The sequence below is a fragment of the Scyliorhinus canicula genome, chromosome 10 (genome assembly GCF_902713615.1).
Source record: "Scyliorhinus canicula chromosome 10, sScyCan1.1, whole genome shotgun sequence".
Classification (NCBI taxonomy): Eukaryota; Metazoa; Chordata; class Chondrichthyes; order Carcharhiniformes; family Scyliorhinidae; genus Scyliorhinus; species Scyliorhinus canicula.
The window spans coordinates 169,322,972-169,344,719 of NC_052155.1; the positions used below are offsets into that span (position 1 = coordinate 169,322,972).

The following is a 21,748-nucleotide window of genomic DNA, read 5'->3' on the forward strand; positions in this document are numbered from 1 at the left end:
GTCGGCTGGTTGTTAAAATGGGTACCAGTACAAAAAGTTGGAAAAACATTGCCCTAGAGGTTCCTTTACCACAAGATTAATTCGCTTTTTCTGATTGCACAATACTAGATCTAAAATAGCCCATTTTCTAGTTGATTCATCAGCATACGATTCTAGATAAACTTGCATACATTCCAGGAATTCCTCCTCAACATTAGTGCTAATTTGGTTTACTAAAAGGTCTATGTAGATTGAAGTCCCCCATGATTACTGTATTATCCTGGTTACATGCACTCCTTCAGGTGAATGTGGAAAATTTTAGCATTCCTCACCTGAGGAAGGAGCAGTGCTCCGAAAGCTAGTGTTTGAAACAAACATGTTGGACTTTAACCTGGTGTTGTAAGACTTCTTACTGTGCCATTACAGAGACATGGTTACAAAGAGATCAAAACTGGGAACTTAATATTCAGGGATATTTGAAACTTCGGACAAACATGAGGTAGTGGGGTAACACTGTTAGCAAATAATAGCAGCATATAAAAAGAATAGAGCATTAATTATGGGTGAATTCAGTCTTCACGTTGATTGGTTAATCAAGTTGGAAAGGGTAGCTACAACAACAAACTCAAAGTGCATTAAGGATAGTTTCCAAGAACAATACATCTTGGGAGCCAACCAGGGAACAGGCTACCTAGGATCTGGTAATAGTTAATGAAAAATGAAATGAAAATGAAAATCGCTTATTATCACGAGTAGGCTTCAATGAAGTTACTGTGAAAAGCCCCTAGTCGCCACATTCCGGCGCCTGTCCGGGGAGGCTGGTACGGGAATCGAACCGTGCTGCAGGTTTAATACATAGAGTCATAGAGGTCTACAGCACAGAGAAGGCCCTTCGCCCATCACATCTGTGCCAGCCAAAAACAACCACATAACTATTCTAATTCCATTTTCCAGCACTTGGCCTATAGCCTTGTGTGCCTTCGCATTGCAAGTGCTTATCTAAATACTTCACCACCCTTTCAGGCAGTGAGTTCCAGACTCCCACCACCCTCCGGGTGAAAATGTTTTTCCCTCACATCCCCTCTACCTCCTGCTCCTTATCTTAAATCTTTGCCCACTGGTCATGCCTCCCCCTCCCAGTCTTCTCTGCTCCAAGGAAAACAACCCCAGTCTATCCAATCTCGCTTCTGAGCCAAAACTCTCCAGCCCAGGCCTGGCAAATCTCCTCTATGCCCTTTCAAGTGCTATCACATCCCTCCTATAATGTGGATTCCAGAACTGCCCACATACAATGCAATAGCTGTGAGCTAAAGATCCCCTAGGAAGTAGTAATCAGAATATGACAGAATTTTCAGTTTGAGTGAGAGAAGTTTGGGTCGGAAACAATAATGTTTAACTTAAAGGAAATTACAATGAAATAAGGATAGAGTTAGCTAAAGAAGACTGTGGAAAGACAGTAAATAAGCAGTGCCAGATATTCACGGAGGTAATTTATGACTCAGCAAAAATATATCCCAGTCAGGAGGAAAGATTCTAAGAGTGGGATAAACCAACCATGGCTAATCAAGGAAGTTGAGTGCATCAAGTTGAAAGAAAAAGCATATAAAGGCGGCAAAAGTCAATGATAACCCCAAAGACTGGGATAAATTCAGAATCCAGCAAAGAGGACTAAAAAAAGGCAATAAAGAGAAAATAAATGAGGAAAACTCGCGTGGCATATATAAAAACGGACAAGAGTTTCTTTAAATTTGTAAAAGGGAAGAGAGATCAAAGTGAACATAGGCCCCTTAAAAAATGAATCTGGGAAGATAGTTATTGGGAACAAGGGAATGGCAAAGGAGTTAAACAGATATTTTGCATCAGTCTTTACAGTGGAAGATAATTCGAACATCAGAATCCAGACAGTGGAGCAGGGGCCCATCGGGTCTGCATCAACCCTGCGAAGGACCACCCCACCTAGGCTCAATCCCCCACTCTATTCCTGCAAACTCACCTAAGGGACAATTTAGCATGAACAATCCACCGAATCGGCACATCTCTGGACCGTGGGAGGAAACCCACGCAGACACAGGGAGAATGTGCAAACTCCACACAGACAGTCACCCGGGATAGGAATCGAATTCGGGTCCCTGATGCTGTGATGCAGCACTGCTAAACACTGTGCCCCATGTATTTGATCCAGTCAGGTAAAGTCCCTTGCCTTGACGGTTTCCCCATTGAGTTTTAAGAGGTTTACGGAGCAAGTGATCAGTCAAATTCTATATGTTTAATGATCTCCTCTAATTCTATACGTTTAATGGGCAGCACGGTAGCATAGTGGTTAGCATCAATGCTTCACAGCTCCAGGGTCGCAGGTTCGGTTCCCGGCTGGGGCACTGTCTGTGCGGAGTCTGCACGTCCTCCCAGTGTGTGCGTGGGTTTCCTCCGGGTGCTCCGGTTTCCTCCCACAGTCCAAAGATGTGCGGGTTAGGTGGATTGGCCATGCTAAATTGCCCGTAGTGTCCTAAAAAGTAAGGTTAAGGGGGAGTTGTTGAGTTACGGGTATAGGGTGGATACGTGAGTTTGAGTAGGGTGATCATTGCTCGGCACAACATCGAGGGCCGAAGGGCCCGTTCTGTGCTGTACTGTTCTAAATTCTAATGATTCCTTGTCCCGGGGTTTGTTATCTACCGCAGGCCTCTTATTTCCCTGATCCTGTAGAAGGGCAAGGGCCGTACGGAATGTGGGTCATATTGACCCATGTCACTTTTGAATGTGGGCGCTGGATTACTCGTTAAAGTGCTGGCACTGCAGTGGAGTCCTGCCTCCCAGAGATGATCTTGGAGGACCAGATAGGCTTTGTCAAGGGTCAGCAGTTGTCAGGCAATATACATCGGCTTTTAAATGTCATCTTTTCGGACCGGAGGCAATTGTTTCCCTGGTCGCGGAATAGGCATATGATAGGAGTGGAGATACGAGATTGTTGAGAGGTTTGGATTTTGGCAAAAGTTTATATCCTGTTTTTTTTGTTAAAAACCTGTATCCGTACAGTTTAGAGCCCCCACTGCTAGTGTTCACACAAATGCAATGAACCTGGGCTATTTTCCACTGAATAGGGGCATGAGGTGGGGTTGTCCATTTTGGACCATTCTCTGGGTAGAAGTTGAATATGGTCAAGACAAATGCTTTCTGGTTAACCCCCAGGGGAGGAGAGCCCATCTGGGGATGTTACCACCTTGCCAGATCCAGCTTTTGTTATCTGGGTGCACAGGTGCCCACATTTAGACCTTGCTTCATAAATTAAAATCATACTAGTCTGGTTAATGGGGTCAAATCTGACTTACAGAAGTAGGTTAACCCCCCCCCCCCCCCCCCCCCCCGTCCTTGGCAGGGGAATGTACTCTTGAGATTTTTTTTCCTGTGTCTTCCCAATTTTCTCCCAAGTCCTTCTTTATCAGAATTAACAAATTAGTATCCTCTTTGACTTGAGCAGGCAAGACCCAAGGATCTGTGGAGGGATAGACAGTCAGGAGGTTTAGCTTCACCCAATTTATTATTGGGCAGCTAATATTGAGAAAGTACTGGGGTAGTGTAATGATCCGAGTTCCATAGGGGCAAATGGAGGAGTGTTCGGTAAGGGTCCAGCCTTGGTGCTTTAGTAACTGCACCGTTGCCGTTTTCTCTGGCAAGCCCAGTGGTGGTGTCCACTCAGCATGTCTGGAAGCAGTTCTGACACCTTTAAACTTGGCTCAGTGTCTTTGCTGGTCCCTATCTGCAGTAATCTTCTCTTTTTGGCAGCGGGTTTAAATTAGACAGGTGATGGACGGGTTTGGAGAGATTTGGGGACTTGTTCGGGGAGGAAAGGATTGCCAGCTTCAGGAAAAATCTCAACTCCCTGGTTCCAATCCGTTTAGATATCTTCAGATTTGCTATATTTCACAATGCATTTCCCCCAGCACCACCTTCCTCCCCGAACAGAATCTTCTTTGGCCGGATCTGGTGGGGTAAGCATCTTGGTAATTTGAATCCAGATCCTGTAAGCGAGTCTGCACCATTGGATGAGGTAAAGGTGAAAAGCAATGTTGAATTGGGTCCTATTCTGGATTATGAGGTGTGGAGCGATGCTCTTCGCAGGATTAACTCCACATCCTCTTGCTCTCTGCTTAGTCTGATCCAATTCAAGGTGGTGCACAGGGCTCAATGGACGAGTGCGAGGATGAGCGTTTTTTTTCCTCTGGAGTGAAGGATCACTTAATGTTGATCCGAGGCCATGTCTATCGGTGTGTTTTTTTTCCAGGATATCAGACATTCACCAGTGCTGCAGAGGGGGGTGAAGGTGGATGTCCTCGCCTTTACCTCATTAATAGTCCGGAGACGAGTTCTGTTTGGGTTGAGATCTTTTACTCTGTCCATTGTCCCGGCTTGGTTGGGTGACCTCATACTATTCTTGCATTTGGAGGACAAGTACATATTGGGAGTCGGCAGAAGGGTTCTACCCAAGATGGCAGCCATTCATTTCCTTAATCAATGAGCTAGTCACTGTCAGTTGTCAAAGGGTGTGGTTTAATTGTGTGAGGGGGGGGGGGGGGTTAAGCTAGAGTGGCTTCTTGATTTTTTATTTGCAACATTGTTTTAACTGTTTCAATGCTGATAATGAAAAATCCATAATACAAATATATTTATTTTTTTTAAAAGGTCAGCTATGTGGGCGGCACAATGGTTAGCACCGCTGCCTCACAGTTCCAGGGACCCGGATTTAATTCCGGCCTCGGGTGACTGTGAAGAGCTTGCACTTTTCACCTCGTGTCTACGTGGGTTTCCTCCCACAGTCCAAAGACGTGCAGGCTAGGTGGATTGGCCATGCAAAATTGCGCTTAGTGTCCAAAAGGTTAGGTGCAGTTACGGGATAGGATGCAGGCATGAACTTAAGTTGTGTGCTCTTTCTAAGGGCTGGCGCAGACTCGATGGGCTGAATGGCATCCTTCTACACTGTAAATTCTATGATTCTATGGCATTCATAGAATCCCTACAGTGCAGGAGGCTGTCATTTGGTCCATCAAGTCTGTACCGACCCTTGGAAAGGGCACCCTACTTAAATCCATCCTATTTCCATAACACAGTTACCCGACCCAACTCCGAGGGACAATTTAGCTTGGCAATCCACCTAACCTGCACATCTTTAGACTATGGGAGGAAATCAGAGCACCCAGAGGAAACGCACGCAGACACGGGGAGAAAGTGCAAAATCCAGTCAGCCGAGGTCAGAATTGTATCCAGGTCCCTAGAACTGTGAAGTAGCAGTGCTAACCACTGTGCCACTCAATTCAACATTGTTGAATGGCAGTGCAAGCTTGAGGAATCCTACTTTTGTTCTCTTGCCTTGGTTCACATAATTGTGTTGAATTGCACCCACCAGCTACTTGCCCGCCCATATCGCCCAGCAGACTTTCACAATCCCAGTCCCACATGAAACAGGAAGGCAGAGAAGAAACCACAATCAGATCCACCTTCATCTTATCGAACAGCAGCAGAGCAAGCCTAAAGGGCTGAATTGCCTGCTGCTGCTCCCAATTTCCGATCTGCTGATGTGGCACTGTCAAATGTTGCTGGATGTCCTCACGTGAAGCAGCTTGGCATGCTTTACTATATCAAAAGGCCCTATACGGATGAAAATTTTAGTTCCCATCTCCCTTCATCTACCTACCCCACATGCTTCAATCACCTATCCATTCTAAGCGCTGAATATTGAGAGTCTTTAGCCTCAAAACACCAACTCTGGAAGCGAATTCCACAACCGAACAGAAAATCCTTTTTTTAAAAATCAGACTAGCAAATGGAAATATATTTATGTTACTTTGCACTGCCACACCCCATGTATATTCAAGCTATGCAACCTTCCAACTAAAATAAACGAACAGTGGCTCGTTTTAAACAAAGACCCACAGGCAGAAAAGGCAGTTCAGGGTCAAGCTAGGAATCAAAATCCAAATGAGCATGACTGCAGTCTTTGCTAACTGTCCCCCTTTGCAAATAAGTAGAATATCATGGACAAGGCTTTCGCCACGGTCACTGTTTCCCCCACATCCCACAAGCAAGATGCACACAGACACACGTTAGAAACCAGGCACAACTCCTCTCCAGTGAAGCAATTGCTCAGCAACTTAAAAGCGGTTCACCGACGGGAAGCCCCGGATGCCTCAAGTCCAAACCACCGGCCGACTGGCGGCAGGAAGTCCACTTGGCGTCCAAATTGAATAGGTTTTAATGCAAAAACAATAAGAGAATTAATTGGAAAGAACGGCTCGGCAGACAAGCAGGGAGACGGAGAGCCCCGTGGAAGAGAAGGACAAGGGAGGGAGATGGGAGATGAGCCACCATTTAAACCATCGAACACGGGCACTTACACCACTGGCGCCAACGGTCAGCAGCCCTTCAAACGACGACCCTCCCGTTAAACCGAACCAACATTGCTCTCCTTTCCGTGGTCATACCGAAGATTGAGCGCCATTCACCCTCCAGGCTGGCTAACTGATCGGAGGCCCCCCCCTCTCTCTTTCACTCACTCTCTGGCGCCGACCGAGCGCTCCGCGGTTCGAATTTCGTATCCAAAATCCTGATTTGTCGGCCGCGGCAGCCAATCGGCAGCCGCCTTACTGTCTCCCTCCTCCTCCTCGACCGGAAGTTCCGGTGCAGCCCCTCCCGGCGCGCGCCAGCATCTTCCTTCCAGAGGCTTCGACTGAGGGAGGCTCGGCGGTAGGCCGCGCGTGGTGGAGCGGGTAGGTCGGCGCTCAATCCCAAGCAAAAATAAATTGATCGGCAGCAGAGAAAACCGATAAGTCAGCTCCCCGAGCGCGAAGCGGTCTCTAAACGTTCACTTGTTTGTTTTACTCCTCACGGACGCTGCCTCCCCCTCTTTCCCCCCCCCCCCCCCCAATCCGGCATTCCCACTCAGTATTTTCCTTTCCCTTAACTCCTCTTGCTTTGGGGGACTGCCGCTGACGATCAGGCCGAGGGTCTGGGTGAGTGGTAGGCAGCCTGGGCTGCACGAGTGGCCCTCCTTTCATCTTGCGTACTATACGGTAAATGAAAAAGCCCTGGGGACATTTGATGTACAGAGAGATATGGGTGTTCAGCTCCATGGTACCTGAAGGTGGCCCGAGCAGGTCGATAAGAGTGGTCAAGAAGGCATACGGCATGCTTTACTTCATCGGAAGGGGTAGTGAGTACAAGAGTTGGCAGGTCATGTTACAGTTGTATAAGACTTTGGTTCGGCCACATTTGGAATACTGCGTACGGTTCTGGTCGCCACATTACCAAAAGGATGTGGATGCTTTGGAGAAGGTGCAGAGGAGGTTCACAAGGATGTTGCCTGTTATGGAGGGCACTAGCTATGAAGAGAGGTTGAGTAGATTGGGATTATTTTCATTAGAAAGACGCAGGTTGAGGGGGCACCTCATTGAGGTCTACAAAATCCTGAGAGGTATAGACAGGGTGGATAGCAAGAAACTTTTTCCCAGAGTGGAGGACTCAATTACTAGGAGTCACGGGTTCAAGGTGAGAGGGGAAACGTTTAAGGGACATATGCGTGGAAAGTTCTTTACGCAGAGGGTGGTGGGTGCCTGGAATGCATTGCCGGCAGTGGTGGTAGAGGCGGGCAAGATGGTGTCATTTAAGATGTATCTAGACAGATACATGAATGGGCAGGGAGCAGAGGGATGCAGATCCTTAGAAAATAGGCGACAGTTTTAGATAGAGGACCTGGATCGACGCAAGCTTGAAGGGCCTGTTCCTGTGCTGTAATTTTTCTTTGTTCTTTATCTCGGTGAAACAGAAGGCTGTGGAGGCCAAATCACTGAGTGTCTTTAAGATGGAGAGAGATAGGTTCTTGATTAATGAGGGGATTCTGGGGAAAAGGGAAAAATATCAGCCATGATTGAGTGGCGGAGCAGACTCGATGGGCCAAGTGGCCTAATTCTGCTCCTGTGTCTTATGGTCTTAAATCAGGATTGCCCACTAACTATCACCCGTGAATAAGATTGAATAGATGCCGGATATTTCCTAACATGTTATGAGACCTGTAAAGTGCCATACAACAGACCTGTGAAGAAAGGTATAGCTCATGGAATAAAAGAAACTGTAGCAACATGGATCCGAATTTGATGTCAAATTTTGTTTTAGAATTCCCAAGTGTTGATGTTGAGACCCTTGGTCTTGCTGACATTTATTAATGACCTAGTCCATGGTGGATAGGGCACAATTTCAAAATTTGCAGTCAATACAAAAGTTCAAAAGGACATCGGTTGGTGGGCAAGTGGCAGATGAAATCTGATGCAGAGAGGTGTTAAGTGATTGGTTTTGGTATGAGGAATGTATATATATAATATAAAATAAAGGGTGCATTTCTTTTTTTTAAGAAAATATTTTATTGAAGCATTTGTAATTTTCACAATTTAACATATTGACATTTCTAAAACAACCGCATGGGTCGACGCACAAAATACCCCCTAAAATAACAACAAACAGTAAACCACGTATCCCACTTCTCCCGCCCTATTCCCAATTACCTGTATACTAAATTATCTGTCCTTATTTAACATTACCACTCCTCCTATTTTTCTACCCCCCACCTTTTCCCTTCCCCCCCCCCCTTACTGCTGACATTTAGTTTTTGTTAAAGAAATTGATGAACGGCTGCCAACTCCAGGCAGATCCCTGTATTGATCCTCTTAGAGCGAACTTGATTTTCTCTAGATTGAGAAACTCTACCATATCGCTTGCTGACCCACACTCTTGATTTCAGGGGCTCCGAGTCCCTCCATCTCAGCAAGATCCGTCCCATCAGGGAGGAGAAGGCCAGGATATCGGCCTCCCTCACACACCCCCGCCCGCCCCTCTTCCCCACGGATCTTCCGACACCCCAAATATTGCTAATTCTGGACTCGGAGTTACCCTACCTTCCAGGACTTCCGACATAACATCCCTGCCAGAATTCCCTCAGTTTCGGACATGCCCAAAATATATGAACATGGTTGGCCGGCCTAACCCCACACCGCCCACATCTGTCCTCCACCTCCTCGAAGAACCTACTCATCTGAGCTACCGTCATGTGGGCCCTGTGGACTACCTTGAATTGAATCAAGCCGAGCCTAGCACAGGACGAGGATGCATTTACCGTTTTCAAGGCTTTTTCCCACAATTCAGTTTCCTGCTCCCCTCCTAACTCCTCTTCCCACTTCCTCTTCACCTCTCTGATAGGGGCCCTTTCCCACTCTAACAATTCCCTGTATATGTCCGAAACCTTCCCACCTCCAACCCCTGTTTTTGACAGCACTTTATCCTGTAGTCCCCTCAGGGGGAGGCGAGGAAACACTTGTCCCGCACTTGAAGACACCGAAACCCATTCCCACGTGCCAAATCAAACTCCTCCTCTAATGTCTCCAAGGTCGGAAAGCCCTCCTGAATGAATAGATCCCCAAACCTCTCAATCCCTGCCCGCTGCCATACCTTAAGCCCCCATCCAGCCCCCCCCCCCCCCCCCCCCCCCCCCCCCCGGGCCAAACAGGTGATTGTCACAGATCGGTGACCACACTGACGCCCCCTCCAGTCTCATGCTGCCTCCATTACCCCCACATCCTCAGGGATGCCACCACCACAGGACCTGTGAAGTACCGAGCCGGCGAGAATGACAGGGGCGCCGTCAGTAAAACCTCCAGACTCGTACCTTTGCCGGGTGCTGCCTCCATCCGCTCCCAGACCAACCCCTCCCCCACTACCCACTTCTGACCATCGATATGTTGGCAGCCCAGTAAAAGTTGATAAAGCTCGGAAGAGCCAATCCCCTTCCCCGCGGGCCCGTTCCAGGAGTGTCCTCTTTACTCTTGGGGTTTTACCCGTCCTTTTAAACCTCGATATCGCCACATTCATACTTCCGAAAAAAGTCTTTGGGACAAACATCAGGAGACACTGAAAAAAGAAAAGCAGTCTCAGAAGGACAGTCATCTTCACTGGCTGAACCCTCCCCGCCAACGTCAGTGGGAGCATGTCCTGTACAAAAATCCCTTCTCAATTGATCCACTGCTTTGCCCAAATTTAACTTGTGAAGCTGCACCCAATCCTTGGCCACTTGAATCCTCAGATACCTAAAACTCTTCCCAACCACTTTAAAAGGTAGCTCCTTCAGCCTCCTTCCCTGCCCCCGTGCCTGAATCATGAACATAAGGGTGCAGTTCTAAAGATGGTTGCAAGAGCAGAGACCTGGGTGTATATGTGCATAAATCATTGAAGGTGTCAGTTCAGGTTGGAGTGGGCGATAAAGCATACAAGGCTTTATTAATAGGGGCACAGAACACAAATGCAAAGTTAAATAAACTTGTATAGTACACGAGTTTGATCTTAACTGGAGTATTATGTTCTTGGTACCACACTTTAGGCAAGATGTGTACGCATTAGAGAGAATGCAGAAAATATTCACGATAACAGTTCCAGGGATGAGGAACATAAGTTATGTATATAGAGAAGTTAGGACTGTTTTCCTTGGAGAAGAGAATATTGAGAAGAGTCTGGACAGAGTAGATTGGAAAACCCATTGGTGGAAGGATAAAAAGCAAGAGGATGCAGATGTATGATACTTGGCCAAAGAAACATTAGCAACATTTACACGCAGCAAGTGGTTGGGATCTGGAATGCACTGCATCAGAGTGTGGTGGGGACAGATTCAATACAGGCATTCAAGAGAGAATTGGAATATTACCTGAAAAGGAAGAGTGCAGTGCTACTCTGGTATAACAATTCTGTGAGTGCATCTATACTATTCACTTCAACCACTCCTGGTTGTTTCCACCAGCGGGTGAAACTAGAACTAGGGGGCATAGCCTCAAAATAAGGGGGAGTAGATTTAGAAATTGAGTTGAAGTGGAACTTCACCCAAAGGGTAGTAAATCTGTGGAATTCCCAGCTCAGTAAAGCAGTTGAGGCTACCTCGTTGAATGTTTTTAAGGCAAAGCTAGATAGATTTTTGAACAGTAAAGGAATTAAGGGTTACGGTGAGCGGGTGGGTAAGTGGAGCTGAGCCACAAAACAATCAGCCATGTTCTTATATAACAAGTACCACATTCTCACTTAGGTAAAGAAGATTATTCTGAATTCCCTATTGGATTTCTTGCCGTTATCTTGGGTTGATAAGCCCCTTGTTGGAGGAAGCATTCTTTTTCTGACTATCAAAATCTTTCAAACTTTTAAATGCTATGATTGGGTCACACCTCAGTTTTTTTTTCCAAGAGAAAAAAGATCCAGCCTACAATCGCTTCCTGATGTGCATTTCTGGTATCATCCGTGTAAATCTTTTCTACTCCCTCTCTAGCGCCTCCAAATCCTTTTTATAATATACCAAGCAGAAGTGCATGCAGTACTCTGTAGTCTACCCGAGATTCAATACAGATTTAGCATACCGTCTTTAATTTTCAGTTCAATCCCTCTAAAAATAAAGCCTGGTGTTGTTTTGCTTTATTTATGGCCGAACTAACCTGTGGTGTAACCTGACATAGATCGAATTGTATTCCAAGATATCTTTGTTCCTGTACTCCACTTAGACTTGCACCTTCCAAATAATGTGACCTCTCTATTCTTCCTGCAAAAATGCACTATTGCATATTTAACTGGGATGTGGAGATTTAACTGTGCATATTTAACTGTGTTGAACTTCATTTGCCCATCCTGCAAGATTTATTAATATCTTCCCCTGTAATTTGTTGTGTCTTCCTCAGTGTTAACTGTGCTCCCCAATTTGGTGTCATCTGCAAATTTAGAATTTATGTTTTGGGTTACAAAGTCTAGATTATTAATTGAATTGTGAACTTCAGTGGTTGCAGTGAATGTCCTTGTGGAACACAACCACTTCCCGCCTTCTACCACTCTGAATTTTAGTCCCACTTTGCTTTCTGTCTTGAAGCCAGTTCTCCCACTTGTCTCTTGACTCCACGTTCTCTGACCTGTTCATTAGTCCATGCTGTCACCCTGTGCTGCTGGTGGTGGGAGTGGATATTTAAGGTGGTAGATATGGTGGCCATCAGGTTGAATTGCCCGTAATTTTGCTAATCCTTGAAAGTTGGAGCCGCATTCATCTAGACATATGGATATCTGCAGTTGTCCGTGGCTAGCAAAAATAACAGCTATACTATTGAAGTTTGCCAGTAGAATGTAGCACATTTAAACTTGAGTTATGAAACTGTCATGGGAAGTTAAATTGGATGTTAGGTTTACCAACTATAGTTTATGTTTTTGAATTTAATGGGCGAAATTCTCCGACCCCCACGACGGGTCGGAGAATAGCGGGAGGGCCTTCCCGACATTTTTCCCGCCCTCCCGCTATTCTTCCCCCGCCCAACTCCCGACACGAATCGCTGCCGCCGTTTTTTTACGGCCGGCAGCGATTCACAGCTGTTCGATGGGCCGAAGTCCCAGCCCTTTACGCTGTTTTTACGAACGGCAAACAGACCTGGTCTGGCCGTTCGTAAAAACGGCGGGAACAACTCGCTTTTTATAACCATGGCACCGATTGGCACGGCAGTACCACGGCCGTGCCAAGGGTGCCATGGGCCCGCGATCGGTGGGCATCGATCGCGGGCAGCGGGCCCGATGCCCGTGCACTATTTGTCCTTCTGCCGCCCCGCAGTATCCATTCGCGGGGCGGCTGAGGGGCATCCCGGCCCGCGCATGCGCGGGTTTCGCGCAAATACGCGATGACGTCATCCACGCATGCGCGGGTTGGAGTCTTCCAATCCGCGCATGCGCGGCTGACGTCATATGACGCGTCAGCTGGCGCTAACTCTGGCAAGTGGGCTTAACGAAATTCGTTAAGCCCGTGATGCTGGAGCTTGCGGCGTCGGGCTGCTAGCCCCGACCGGGGACCAGAATCGGTTCCCGGTCGGGAAGGGGCGCGCTGGCGTCAAACCCGCCCGGGTTTGACGCCAGCCTTACGATTTCTCCCGTTTTGGGAGAATCGCGCCCAATATGTTTGCTGACAATCTTCAAATCTAACATTATTACATCTGGCTAGTTCTATAGCAAATCAAAATATGGCATGTAACTGTCTAAATTTAGAAAACCTGAGAAAAACTCTCTAATCTAATTAAATACAAAACCTCAGTACTATATTATTATTCACATTTGTTTCATTTTCTTTCAGTTTAACCTGAACGTCTAATAGAAATGGATGCCCAGAAGGACTTGCAGCCACCAAAACAACAACCCATGGTCTATATTTGTGGAGGTAATAATCACAACCTGGACCACAATTTTGAATGACAAAAATAGATTGTTGTGTTACTTCTTAGATTTTAAGTAAATTCTATGATCTGATTAAAGTGGCGTTTTCTTCCGTTACTTAATTCACCACTGGTGCTGTTACAAAATCCAAGAGTTTTAAGGATTGAAGAATTGCCATGTATGTTATGTGAAACTCTCCAGCTTCAAAACGATGCCTATTTAATATTTGAAGATCTCTTACAATATTTCATCCTTAACACTTGTTTCTTTTTATCTTGAAATCCTATCTGATGACAAAATCAAGTCCTATTATTTCTCCAAGATCCAATTTGCTTTTGTCTGTGTGTTGCAGAAAGTGCTGGTGTCACTCTGCATTTTGCACTACAGTATTCAACACTATTATTTTGGTTCCCCATAAGGATCTATCTCATTGTCAGATGTGTTTGGAAGCATGCAAAGCACATGTGTTGTGCGACTGTGTTGTCCCAGTGCAGGCTGTGGCATTGCCTACCTGTTTTCCCATTATGTGACACAGGCTGTCCTCTCTGAATCTTCCAAGTCAAGTGAAATTAAAATAAACAGGGTGCTCATCTGGAGTGGCATGACACAGGCTTACACCCTCTGAATTACCGGTCTTAACTAACAGCAATAGACAAATAATGTTGGGTTTTATTTTTGGTAGGGGTGTACTGATGGAAGAAGAGGCAGTGAATTATTATTAGGTTGGTCTGATGTACCTAGTGACTAGCTTAACAACAGCCTACACAGCAACTGGAGAACAGGTCTTTATTGTTGAGTGCCTGCTGTACAGGAGGAAGAGAAAAGATTAGATTGGCTTGCACAACCTTCCCCATCCATGGGGGCAGGTTTGGTGGTAGGAACTGTTGAATGTTTCCAGCGCTTTGGAATAATAAGTATTAGGATATTTGTAATAGTTGCAAGGCTCAGCATCTACCTGTGTTGCTCTGTTTACTTGCTATAAATATGGCGGTTAATAAGGTCGCCTTTCTTAATCATAATTATGAGTATGCTTTCAGAGTCGCCAGGTATCACCCGACACCGCCACAGGGTTCAACCCGAATACCGATCAAAGAGCCAATACACCAGTTAGTTAGTTCAAAGTCAATACTACTTTATTTACACACAGTATGATCTACTCATGTCCAGTAACACTACAGGCTAAACTATATCTATCACTAACACCTATACTTAACTTCAGGTGCCCACTTAGGTCAGAAGAACAATGGCCGTTGTTCGGATCTGAGGCTGTTGGGTTCGAAGAGGTAACAGGAGTACAGCTAAGGTCGTCCGTTTGGTAGCGAGCATTGAACTTGAACTTACTTGCTTCTGGTGGTGCTGGTGGAAGGGTCTCTCCGCTTGAGAGCGGAATCCAAGAGACTGAACCTTTGGCCTTCTTATACTTGGAGGGGCTTCGCGCGCTTTTAGGCGGGCCTTAAACTTGGTCCCAATTAATTGGGCAGCTTCTTGATCATTGTCATCGATCTAAACCAATAAAGCGGTGGGTGCCTTGATGGCTGGGCGTGTCCTAGGTGGCCGTTGGCCTTGCTTTGTTTGTGTCTTTTGGTTGGGGTAATGGCGCTGGACTGTCTGGGACAGTATCGGCTACCTGAGCACTCGTTCCATGTTTCCCGGAGATGGGCCATCAATATGTAAATCGACCCAGAGTTTTGATTCCGTCTGCTGACTGCCTTCCAAATATACATTCGGGCTCTGTGCCTGCTTGTTGCTTTGCATTGTCCATTTTTCCCTATAGGCTCTGCGAATGGCCATTTTGTATACTGAAAGTGGCCATCCCAGATGGCTACACTTGGCAGGTGAAAGTTAATAAATTTGTATATTGAAGTTTAACTATATACAAAAGAGGACAAAGAATGCCACTCTACTCCTCGACTCTCTGGGTATCGACTGACCAGTGCTCAACTACCACTCTGCGAGTTTGGACTCTCACTCTGCGAGTCAACCGATCACCTGCTGCTCTGAGAGTCTGGACTCGTGCTCCGCCACTCTACGAGTCAACTGCCATTCCACACATTCTTCTTTAAAGCTCTTTACTACTCTTTATGAATAAACGAGTAATTATGAACAGACAACTATTTACATGAATAGTCCATTTTTAACAGAATGGTTTGATAACACAGTACAGTCGCTCAAAATTTCAGACTAGCTGGCTCTGCCTTTGCTGTGTAGTGATGTCTTGAGCACCAGTCAGATGGTTTGTAGATTCAGGAGGTGCATTAGTGCAGACATCTGCTTTAGTTCCCATTGGAACATGGCAGGGCCTTATCTCTGGAGTAACTGGTCCCATTGAACCTGACACTATTGGAGGAGTGCTGGTCAGTGCCGCTGGATGGGACTTCTCTGCTGCTGGATGGGACTTCTCTACCGCTGGATTGGACTTCTCTACCGCTGGATTGGACTTCTCTACCGCTGGATGGGACTTCTCTGCCGCTGGATCGGACTTCTCTGCCGCTGGATGGGACTTCTCTACCGCTGGATGGGACTTCTCTACCGCTGGATGGGACTTCTCTACCGCTGGATGGGACTTCTCTGCCGCTGGATCAGACTTCTCCCACTGGATGGGGCCGCTCTGCCGCCGGATGGGACCACTCCGCCGCTGGCTCTGCTTGTCTTGTGTTAGTTTCCCTCTTCCTTGATCTAGACGTTTCCCTATTTTTCTTCCTTGGAGGTCAACAGATAAGACGTGGGGCCTGTTTTTGTTATGATATTTCTGGGGACCAAGGCTGGGCCAGCCTTAAAGTTGTGGATAATACTAAGTCATTGACCTCCAAGAACCTTCAACAGAATAGTGATATCTCATTTGTATACCTTGTTTCACCTCCACTTTCCCTTCTAAATTGGGGAACACTAGGTCAAGACTGGTCCAGAGGCACCTCCCCATTAATAGCTCTGCAGGGATTTACCCATCCTCACAGCTCAGTTTGTCTTTGCGGAGCTGGAATGGCTTGAATTGGTCCGATCAAAGTGCCATCCGTGGAGGACCATACACTTAATTTTGGATAGTACTGGGTCTCTTTTTTTAAAATTTAGAGTACCCAATTATCATTTTTTCCAATTATGGGGCAATTTAGTGTGGCCAATACACCTAACCACATCTTTGGGTTGTGGGGGCGAAACCCACGCAGGCATGGGGAGAATGTGCAAACTCCACACGGACAGTGACCCAGGGCCAGGAATGAACCTGGATCCTCAGTGCCATAGATAGCAATTCTAACCACTGTGCCACCAGCCATGCCGCCCAACAGTATAGGGTCTCTCTGAGTCAAATCCTGAATTTGCTTTGATGGCATTGTATCCAAGAGGTTGAGGGCTAACATTATTTCTTGTGGTACTGGGGGTGGTGGAAGTTTCCCCAGGGCATCTGCATTCGAGATTTGGTTTGGTCTGTATCAGAACATGTTGTAAGCTGCTAGAAATAAAGCCCACTGCTGGAATCTGGCTGATACAATGGGAGGAATAGGCTTGTCCTCACAAAATAACCCTATTAATGGCTTGTGATTGATGGGGATTGGGGATTGATGGCTCTACACATACTGGTGGAATTGTTTTATCCCTGTAAATGATAGCTAGGCCCTAATCAATTTGGCAGTATTTTCTCTCGGCATCAGTTAAGGATCTTGATGCAAAAGAGATGGGATAACACTTCCTCAGTGCCAAAGGATGAAGCATCGCATATTAGGAGTATCTCTCTTTGGGTTGAAATAGACTAGCAAGTCTGAAGATTGTAAAACATGTTTGAATTTCTCAAAGGCTTCTTTTTGTGATGCGCTCCAATAAAAATGTTGACATTTCTTTTAAAAACGGATGTAACGGTGCCAGTAATGTTGAGAGCCTTGGTATAAACTGGCCGTGGAAATTAACGATGCCAAAAAAAGTACTTAGGTGCTGGTACTTCCTTGATAGATTTGACTTTTTCTACTAGATGATGTAGCTCCTTGGTGTCGACTTTAAATTCAATGTAAGTGACCTTGTGGGCCTGTACACTTCCCTCATTTAAGTCGCATCTCTGCCTCTTTAAGCACCTTCTTTGAGGTTTGCCAAATGCTCTTCTTGGGAAACACCTGTGACCAGAACATCATCTAGGTATACCACTGCTTTGGGTATATCTTGCAGTAAATTTTCCATGGTGCGCTGAAAGATGGTGCTCGCTAAAGACAGACCAAAATATAACAGGGTGTATTGGAACAAACCCTTGACGGCGTTCGTCGTTACAAATTTTCTTGAATCCTCATCTAATTCCACTTGTTGATATGTATGGCTGATGTCTAGTTTTATGTACGTTAGGCCCCTGCTGGTTTTGCATGAAGATCCTCAATCTTTGGAATAGGATACCTGTCCAACTAGGCTGCTTGCTTGATAGTCAATTCTAGTCCCGTTCAGAAAACTGCATTGGTTCCATGGCTTCCAATTCTTCCAAAAGTTATCCTCTCCTGTAAGTTTATAGCTGCAAAGAAACAGCAAAGTCTGTCAATATACAGTGCCCAGTATTCAGTCTCTGACTCAAAAGGATAGATTGTCCCAAAAAGCTTTTAAAAAACGTAATGTTGCTGCAGGAATTTTTTTTAAACTTCGAAGGCCGATCTCTTCTCCCCCCCCCCCCCAAAAAAAATTTCCAGGAGCTGCCAGCTACAACCCTGATGGACCTCGTCGAGGTGAAAATTAATACATTTGTTTATTGAAGTTTAACTATATACAAAGCAAGACAAAATATGCCACCCTACTCCTTGACTCCCCAGGTCTTGATTGGCAGTGCTCAACCGCCTCTCCGCAAGTTTGGACTCTCCCTCAAAAAGTCAACTGTTGCACTATTGTAATATTAAAACCATTTTACTGCATACCATGGGATAGCAAACACAATGAATGCTTGCTTCCCAAACGTTTGATTTTTGAATCATTTTAAATGTTGTAGTTCTTTTGGTGTTACTTTGGAGGACGTTTAATGCAATCAGAGCTATTCATGTAGCCGCAACACCCAGAATATACCGTAATCATGGAAATCTACCATTCTCCTGTACATAAAATATATTTTCCTTAGTAAAGTTTGTGCCATAAATGTTACAGTCAGGAAAAATACCTTGTACAATGATGTTGATGTTGCACATGATCTAAATTACAAGAGCTCACCTCGAATATGCCACCTTCAAAATAGTTGCCCATTTTGTGAGTTCAATGAATTGTCATATTCTCATTTGATTAGTAAATGTAGCCCTTTTGATGCTTTGTTGTATGTTGTTTACAATCAGAACTTGCCTTTTAAAAGTCACATTTGCTGTTTGATCCTAATATCAATTTCTAATGAAGCTTTGTTATTGTGTACTAGAGGTCTGTGCATTTGCCAAGATGCCCCTTAAACGTCACTATAGTACCTGCTTCCACCAACACCTATGGCAGCGAGCTCCAGGCACCCTCTAGCCTCTGTGTAAAAAAAAAAAAACTTCCCTCGCACATCTCCTCTAAACTTTGCCTTTCGCACCTTAAACCTATATCCCCTAGTAAATGACTCTTTCCACCCTGGGGAAAAAGCTTCTGACTATCCACTCTGTCCATGCCCCTCAAAATTTTGTAGACTTCTATCAGGTCGCCCCTCAATCTCCGTTGTTCCAGTGAGAACAAACCGAGTTTATCTAACCTCCCCACATAGCTAATGCCCTCCATACCAGGCGACATCCTGGCAAACCTCTTCTGTACCCTCTCCAAAGCTTCCATGTCCTTCTGGTAGTGTGGCGACCATAATTGAACACTATATTCCAACTGTGGCCTAACTACGGTTCTATACAGCTCCAGCATGACGTGCCAATTTTTAAACTCAATGCCCCGGCCGATAAAGGCAACCATTCTTGCGCCAAGTAGTCTTGTTTAATACGGAGTATTTAATTGGCACCAATACCAGTGAGTAGATTTGCCACTGTAAGCTGGCAACAGGACTCACTGCCAAACATCTGGCCCATTCCTCCAGCTGACATAACATTGATCAAGTTAATCTGTTTCTGAGTGTATACATGTAAGTACATGAGCAATATTAACGTTCTTGCACCAGTTTTTAAAAATAAAATGAATTATGCACCAATATAATTGAGGTTGAATTTGAATACTGAACCATTTATTTATTTATTACAGAATGTCATACTGAAAATGAAATTAAAGCCAGAGATCCTATCCGATGCAGAGAATGTGGTTACAGAATAATGTACAAGAAGAGAACAAAAAGATGTATCCTTAAACAATATAGCATACAAATATTTCATATCATAATGTGCTTATTTTGGAAAATATATGGCATGCATATGGTGATTTACGTGTTCCCATCCATCATTGGAATCCTTTCCCTTCCGTAGATAGGTTTATTGATGATACCAGAGTTTAGTCCTCTTTGATTGATGAATATAGAGTGTATTAATGATATTGAAACAGTTGATAAGCATTACATTGTAATTATGAACTCCTTGCCTAATTTATTCTTGTATCATCGTACCTTTGCTATAAAGTTTATAAATTCCCATTATTTAACACTTACTAACTGTTTACTACTAGCACTTTTAGTAATGGGTATGGATTGCTGGTGTGGGAAATGGAAACATTGTACTTAGCATTGTTGAGGTTACAGTAGCAGATATGAGGAATCAAACAGTGTGCTGATGATCGTGATTGAGAGCAGGCTATCGCCGACCAGATTGTGACAAAATTCTCAATAACCTATCTTGAACTTGCTTATTTCATTTGGATGAATTTCACAGAACAGCTAAATTTCTATACTGCTCCTCATGTGAAAAAATGTGGAAGAAGTGGGACACCAAGCATGAAGTAAAAGAATTTGAGTTGGGAGCAATGGGGAAGAGGCTTTGTCAGCTTGGACAACAATAGCACTCAGACCTTAAATTTATAACGTATTTCAAACCCCATTCCAGAGATTAACGCAAATAATCCAGGATGACACTTTATTGCAGGACTGTGGCAGTGCTGCACTATCTGGGATGCCAATCTTTGGATGAGACATTGAATGTCCACTCGAGAGACTTAATGGCATTATTTGAAAAAGAGTTCTCCACTGTCTTGGCCAACATTTAACCAGCATCACTAAAAATAGATTATCTGGCTACTTATCTCATTCCCATTGTATGGGTACTTGTGTGCATATAGGAGACCAAAAACACGAAGCTGTTGGCAAACGAGGGGTGACAGCAATGTTACAGGAGGAGAAACCCTTTGGAGAAATAAAATGGCAGGAGTGGGACATGTAGGAGTGGATGTTGAGATATGGGTACCATGGATATAGATTGTGAAATAACAGTGATGGTGGGAGAAAGGTCCAGCGGGAGTTAAGTGTGGGTGATTGGAGACTATCTGCAATCTGTGGGGCTGAAACCAGATGGAAGCAAAACAATTATCAAATGAATTGGTGGAAATACTTGTATGTGGTAAAAGGAAGTTACAAGATTCTGGTAAGAGATTTAGAAGTAGTCTTTCTCAGAGGCAGAAGAAGAGGGTGATGGGAATAGAGGCAAGTAGGTGGATTTGTATGTAGAAATAGATGAAGTAATAACCAAAGATGATGCTTGTCAAGCAGCTAAAGTAATAGTGAGTTACTCGAGCTTGGAGAAGAAAGATTGGCACTGTTCATCTTCCCTTCCCTCTAGCTCACATATTTTCTATTGCATGCTGATCAGAATGTCAGTGGTAGCTACATTGAGGAAAGCAATTGGTGCAAGAAAAGTTCAAATACAACATTGGAAACTAAGTTTGGTGAGCTTGAAAAACTTTTGATGGGAAGTTAAAAATGCTAAACATTTTAGCATTTTTTTATAGCTGTTACAGTAGTCAGTGAACTATCTGTTTAAAAAATTGGTGACTATATAGTTTTACACATTTAATAATTTAACTAGAATTTAACTGGGAGCTTGGTTCAACAGATGGTATTAACTAGGACACTGAAGAGATCCAGGGTTGTTCATAACAAAATAAAGTTTTATACTTTGATTTCAAGTAGTTGTAGTTTCACGATTCACATTTATTTCCTTAACCTGAACCTTTACAGTGGTTGTTTTTGATGCTCGATGAAATTCAATGTTTTCCTTAAACTTGAACTAACAAGAATTGCTATGTTTACCATTCAACTTTGTCACATATGTAAATTTCACCAGGCAGAAAGGCTTTGATATTTTTATGTTAATATAAAATATTGCTTGTATCCTTCAAATCTAGAGTATTTGCAAGACCAGTTTTGTTTGATTGATGAAAATAAATGCTTCCATGTAGTTGATACTTTTCCAGCTTATTGGTCCATCAGTTTATTGCTTTTACTTTCACTTGATCCTTTGCAATATAAAAATATAAATGCATTCCTCTCAATGCAATGAAAATCAAAGTGCAGTAAAGGAAATTACTGTTTTATATCAACACAATGGTATTGGTGCATGACAAACCTGTAGCTCCCAGCTAAGACGTGGCATCATGGTTGATTGAATTATTTTGTGCTCTTTTCAGGGTAAAA

General features: G+C 44.5%; 2 protein-coding genes across 3 annotated transcripts in view; one reads left to right on the forward strand and one right to left on the reverse strand.

The window, feature by feature from the left end:
• Positions 1-6,521, reverse strand: part of fbxo43 (F-box protein 43) — a 29,349-nt gene extending 22,828 nt beyond the window's left edge. For both annotated transcript variants that reach the window (XM_038810093.1, XM_038810090.1), the window contains exon 1: positions 6,363-6,521. The gene's annotated coding sequence lies outside the window, so the exon portion shown is untranslated. The remainder of the gene's footprint in view (positions 1-6,362) is intronic.
• An 83-nt stretch (positions 6,522-6,604) lies between these two features.
• Positions 6,605-21,527, forward strand: polr2k (RNA polymerase II, I and III subunit K). Its single transcript, XM_038810094.1, has 4 exons — positions 6,605-6,734; positions 13,142-13,225; positions 19,378-19,470; positions 21,293-21,527. Exons 2-4 carry the CDS (start codon positions 13,165-13,167, stop codon positions 21,313-21,315), a joined length of 177 nt encoding a protein of 58 aa, XP_038666022.1. The 5' UTR covers positions 6,605-6,734; positions 13,142-13,164; the 3' UTR covers positions 21,316-21,527.
• The last annotated feature ends 221 nt before the right edge of the window (positions 21,528-21,748 follow it).

Bases quoted from the DNA above. Each gene is read 5' to 3' on its own strand.
- polr2k (XM_038810094.1), top strand. From the start codon at position 13,165: ATGGATGCCCAGAAGGACTTGCAGCCACCAAAACAACAACCCATGGTC. The intron at 13,226-19,377 runs GTAATAATCACA...TATTTATTACAG, and splicing joins CATGGTCTATATTTGTGGAG to AATGTCATACTGAAAATGAA. The intron at 19,471-21,292 runs GTATCCTTAAAC...GAACCTTTACAG, and splicing joins CAAGAAGAGAACAAAAAGAT to TGGTTGTTTTTGATGCTCGA.